This window comes from Schistocerca nitens, chromosome 1 (genome assembly GCF_023898315.1).
Source record: "Schistocerca nitens isolate TAMUIC-IGC-003100 chromosome 1, iqSchNite1.1, whole genome shotgun sequence".
In the NCBI taxonomy this organism is placed as follows: domain Eukaryota; kingdom Metazoa; phylum Arthropoda; class Insecta; order Orthoptera; family Acrididae; genus Schistocerca; species Schistocerca nitens.
In genome coordinates this window covers 98,866,124-98,872,123 of record NC_064614.1, presented here as the reverse complement: position 1 = coordinate 98,872,123, position 6,000 = coordinate 98,866,124, and the positions used below count along the sequence as shown (strand labels likewise).

The following is a 6,000-nucleotide window of genomic DNA, read 5'->3' as shown; positions in this document are numbered from 1 at the left end:
TATGGAGGTGTACATCTTGGGTCAGTCTTGTTGTTACTGTCCAAATAAATTTTTCTTATTCACGTTGCTTTCGAAACGAACGCATATCACAGTATAATGATTGTTACTGGTATATCTAGTTCGTATTCAGCCTGCATTTTCTATATGCATGGTAGAATGCATTAATAAAATTAAAAGAAATTTTGGCAGGCAACATATAAAGTTGGCTCTGATGTTGGTTGATTTTTATATGTGACAGTTTCGCATAAAATATACCATCTTTTTACCAGAGTAATAGAGTATACCTTGGTGTTTTGCATCTTCTTCAAGCTCATTTTTCTGTATTTTTCTTTCTTTTTTGGTATTTTGCTTTTTCAAAGATTTGAAAATGATTGCTACAACCCAAACTAGCTAGCCATGTTATTGTAATTGTTTTGTACAAATGCAGTCTCGGCATCAACAGATTGTTTTTAAGAAAAGAAATTAAATTTCAGTAGGTTATTACAAGATTTTCCAAAGAAATTAAATTTCAGTAGGTTATTACGAGAGTTTCCTTTGGCTACATGGATTTTTATGTTTACCCAGCGTGATGGACCGCTGACCCGCCACCAAAATAGGCACCTCAAGGTCATTCCCGCTGCATGATGTCGTGAGGCGCGAAGAGATGTGATTTGTATGCTTCACAGTTTTGTTGCCCCATACACACACTGCAGAAGCCATGGACGTCAGCTCCAGCTGTATATCCAGTGTTACAGTGCAATACGCGTGCTCACGTGTGGTTTCAGTCTTTCAGAGAAAGGTACATTGACTTCTGTTTTGTAGTGTATAGATAACGGCTTCACGGTCGCTGTGGGCGAAGGACCGCGGTGGTCTCGCGGTTCTAGGCGCGCAGTCCGGAACCGTACGACTGCTACGGTTGCAGGTTCGAATCCTGCCTCGGGCATGGATGTGTGTGATGTCCTTAGGTTAGTTAGGTTTAAGTAGTTCTAAGTTCTAGGGGACTTATGACCACAGCAGTTGAGTCCCATAATGCTCAGAGCCATTTGAACCATTTTTTTGATATTCGAACACAAACTAAGACTGCCGTGTGAAACGTAATGTAGCTTTTTTAGTGATCTAACCAACAGTGAAGAAGCCAGGAATAATACAACTTTAGCGCAAATTCATAAACCAACAGAACAACTTCTTGGTATTTACAAATCGACTGTATTCTGTATTAACAGTGAAGTAACATCGGCGGAATCTACAGATGTGAGCAAAGGGTTTGTTGCGACAGAAAGGGATTAAATGGTGGTATCTACAAAATGCGTGTTTAGGCATAAAGGGCAAATAAGTTTTGGCACGGTGGAAACACTCTCACTGTTACTAGATAAGTTCAGTTGGCTTACAATCGAGATAAGTCATAGCACGTTCAGTGTGTTCACATTTATTCAACAATTTCTCAGATTTACGTTAAGACAATGGTGAAGCAGACATGTCAAAATGGATAATTTTGCAGATACGTCGTGGTTAAGAGGTGAAGACGAGAAAGAAATAACGTAGTCAACAGAGGAACCGATCGTTCGGATTACGAATTGTGCCGACCACATAAGAGAACGACAAGACGACCGCAGACGAGTTCCACATGGTGTTGTCATGCGAATTCCAAAGTGCTTTGACGTCGGTGGAATGTACTGAATAACCTTTGAGCTTAATAATTGGCCATGGCTGCACATCTTCTGTGAAGATAAATCCTATCAGCTGCATCACTGTAGGTAGTAAAAACTGGACACACGTAATACAGAATTTTCAGCCTTAGCTATTGGCTCTGCATTTTGAAGCACAAATCTGCAGGTTACTGGGAATTTAACTGATATCTGATTTTCGACCTTGGAAGGCAATCACCATCGTTCCTACTTGCACTGCAGCTCAATTAATTACGAGACAAAGGAAGGTAGACAGAGAATTATGCTGTAGTAAAATGTATTAAAGTTTAACAGATACATATACTGTAGTGGAATCACGTATAGCAGAGAGCTGATATGTCCACCGACGACGGCACAAAAAGTATCCGGGTAGTAATGATTGAACAAGTTATATATGAAAGAGTAATAGCACGTCTACTCCTATGTAAATTTTAAAAAAATAAATAAAGAAACATAAATTAAGTCACTTCTTGAAATAGAAAAAATAATAGTCAGTAATACTTCTGGCAGCTGAAGGCCGGTTAGATTGTCAGTAAGATAATTAAATACACACTTTATGTAAGTCAAAGTCCCGTGAGATGCTCAGATTTAAAGTGCGAACAGAATGAACAAACTTGAAGTCCGCAGGTAGCAAAATTGTTTGTATGTGTGTATAGCTGTTTGAAAGTTAAACATAGATAAATTCACAATACCCCAATTCTGCGACATTGACAGTCCCCGACTTCTTCAGCAAGGAGGCCAGGAACACTTTTAAGTCCACAGCAGGTAGCTTGCGGGGTTGTGAAGTCAGACATGAATGGCAGTGACGTTGTGGAGACGGCTCTCGAGTTAAAATCCTCAGCCACAGAGCTAATGTCGGCTGCGTGAAAGGGCAGTCGGCAAAGACCACCTGCTTGGACTTTGTCGACGTTTTCTGTCCACAAAAGGTTAACATCCTGCCTTGACTCCGACCTCTGAGACACGGCCGTCTTCGTATCTAGAGCCGTGTCAATTTTATCTGAATTTAACTACTGCCGCCATCTTGAACAGATAATCAAATAATATCAAAATTATCACATCCGAAATGTTATTCAGGAATACGTTTCCTCAGTATGTCGGAAATCTTCCCATTACAGTTTCTTTCCTCTCTGTATTTTTAATGACACGTTAATTTCCGTTTAATGTTTGGGAAACCGCAAAATAAAGTTGATACCCTGATAATAACTTCACCAGATACACACCCATTAACAATGGGTCTGATATAATACGATTGTATTGCTTATTAGTAATTGTGTGTTTCTTCATTTATCAGTGGCCTCTCACGAAGGTGCGTGTACGCGTCGTGACACCTGACAACACTGTCTGTAACTTTTTTATCGATGCTAGAGAGGTTACTTACGTACATCTTTCTATTATGTTGCAGGCGCCATCTTCACGGAAGACCAGAAGGACAGCAGCACTGAGCTGGCGTTCAAGTACGCCGTGTACCGCATCAACAAGGAGAAGGAGCTACTGCCCAACACGACGCTTGTGTACGATATCCAGTACGTGCCGAGGGACGACAGCTTCAGGACCTCCAAGAAAGGTCAGTCGCTTCACAAAACATACCACGCCGAGTACAGGGTGCGACGCATCGATGAGGACCTACTGGCAGACATTTTTAAGCGACTGAGATTTGTCTAATACATACTTTCTACCAGGTCCTCGCTAAAAATGTTCGAGTAACATACTCTCAGATTACGAGTCTATGTTACGTTGAGTGAAATACTAGAAGTGTGTACTTTTCTTGTAGGCTTCGACGACTTTTCTCCACGAATTCATTATTAATTGGCTCTAAGCACTATGGGACTTAACATCTGAGGTCATTAGTCCCCTAGACTTAGAACTACTTAAATCTAACTAACCTATGGACGTCACACACATCCGTGCCCAAGGCAGGATTCGAACCTGCGACCGTAGCAGCAGCGCGGTTCCGGACTGAAACGCCTAGAATCGCTCGACCACAGCGGACAGCTCAGTACTAATTATTAACTGCATAAATTCCGGGAGTCAGTGTGAAAAGCCGATCATATTGAATAATTCACATCAACACCTAGTTTGCGTGTTGTATTGATGTTTATATTGTTTGAGAACATGCGGACAATGCACAGCTCAAACAAAACCGACTTTACATATCATGTAGCCTGCTCGAACTAACTGAAAACACGTGCCACTTCACTGACAGGCTACTGCCACTCTACTGCCACTCCCGACTTCTTAGGCTCATTGTTTATATAATTTTTAACAAGTTCCTTGAACGTATTGTTCAACAAAAATTGAGTTACAACTAAAATCTGCTGTTTCATAAGAAACTACATTTACAGGTTATTAGACAATATATTACTGGTTATAATAAGTGTAATTTCTAAAATTGTTTTTCGAATTAGTTATCGATATCCTGCTTGAAAAATTTCACTAATAATACTTGATACAAAATAATTGATAACTAGTTAATTATAACAGGAATAATTATGCTAACGTATTTTGGAGTACTTTACATAATGCGAAATAGATTTTGAGTTTACATAATAATCTCGTTTTGACCAAATAGTAGAAATAATAGCTTGTTTATGCCACAAAGTTCTAGAACTCGTGATTACAGATTTAATCACCATAAATCTGGCTTGAGTTTTTATAGAAACATGATGTTTTGAGAGTAAAAGTAACTTTCAGTGCATCAGTTACCCAGAAATCTACTCAAAATATTAATTTTCGCTGCTGATCGAATTTTGACGATTAATTTCCGATTTAATGACTGAACCGATTTTAACACTTTCTACGTGATTATTGTCTTAGAACTACACAAATGAAATAGTTAATTTATGAAAATTTCGTAAAATTGATGTTTACAATCAGATACTTTTCCACTAATTAAATATTTCTGTTAATTCTATTTACATGAGCTACAGTTCAATAAATGGATGTGTTATATTTTAAATATTTCGTGGACAAAGCTACTTGGCACAATACAGAGTACCGAAATTTGAAATTTAACACTTTCTATAGTGTGAAATATGTATCGAATAATACGTAAAAAGTGTATCGAATACTTCAGATAAGTGTCCCCATAGTATGCCGTATCACACTACCTATGAAAATCTACTGGTAACTAGGGATGGAGGCAAGAGTTTAACTACGAAACATTTTCAGTGGTTGCTGCAGCTCCTTAAAGGTGTTTATCGAAGAAGACCCTTCACATCGACAGACGCTATGAAAATCTGTATTCCTGCTTCCACTTAAGATTTTGACTAATCGTTATGGGTCACAAGAAAGTTACCACTTACAGCAAATGTGCGTAAGTACTAGGTGAGACTCGTATGGGCCTTTCACTTCGCGAACAGTTTAAGATATCTTTAAGACATCGAAACAAGATTTCCAGTAAATTATAGTTCGAAGAAGGTTACGTAATTTTAAGAGCCTCTTAACTCCTGTATGAATCGAGATACTGAAGCACACATGGATTTTTAATGGAGTTAAGTACTTTGTTTTACAACATTCTAAAGCTCTTCAAAAGACGATGACGATGATTGTTGGCATTCGGACTATTGGCGACAGTATGCGAGGAACGTGAAGTTTAAAACATTCTCAAGGGCCTCAGTCATATTTCTACTGATTCATCGATTGAGCACTAAAATGTCAGCTATTGACCACACATCTCGTTTCACTGTATTTCTCCGAGCAATCAGTAGAAATATAGTATTCACCTACAGCCGTCTTGCAGGCTAGGAGGCGGCCGGTGTGACACTGGTGTTCCACCATGCACTCCTGAACAAAGCGTGTCGTTTGCTCTGCATTTGACACACTTGCACTGAATACTATAAAAACATACCTTGCGTTGAGCGATGCATTCCAGCGGGTGATCTTGTTGCTGTGGTTAGAGACTTGACCGAAAGCAGTGAAACTGGTCGTGGGAGACTTAAGGTCTGGACAGATGCACCGGGAACAAACAAATCCACCTACATTCATAGAAGGCCAAATGGTATGCAGAAAAGTGGGCCTTCAATTGCAGCTCAACTGGCGTAGCGGAAGAGAGACAATTTGAAAGGATCATTGCCAGGTAGAAGATCAACAACGACTCCTCCCGCCAACTCTTGTATACACTTCATACCTACCTTAACTATATTGCGACTATGGGGATATTGAGAAGGTCTGCCACATCTACTTTGGCTGCCCTCGATACAAAAAAGAATGAGACGACTACCTACGAAGCAGGTCAGAATGAATCACGTTAACACTGTTGATCACAATAAACATAGGGATTTATAAATTGCTTGTGGAACTTGTGTTCAAGGTATTGAAATATGTTTTACGTTTCTGA

At 39.4% G+C, this 6,000-nt stretch overlaps 1 protein-coding gene across 1 annotated transcript in view; it reads left to right on the top strand.

The window, feature by feature from the left end:
* The first annotated feature begins 2,893 nt into the window (after positions 1–2,893).
* The window catches only part of LOC126251146 (glutamate receptor ionotropic, kainate 2), a 1,402,037-nt gene continuing 1,398,930 nt past the window's right edge, over positions 2,894–6,000 (top strand). Inside the window, exons 1-2 of the mRNA XM_049951920.1 lie at positions 2,894–2,897; positions 3,067–3,228. Of these exons, the coding sequence (XP_049807877.1) occupies positions 2,894–2,897; positions 3,067–3,228 (166 nt within the window). The remainder of the gene's footprint in view (positions 2,898–3,066; positions 3,229–6,000) is intronic.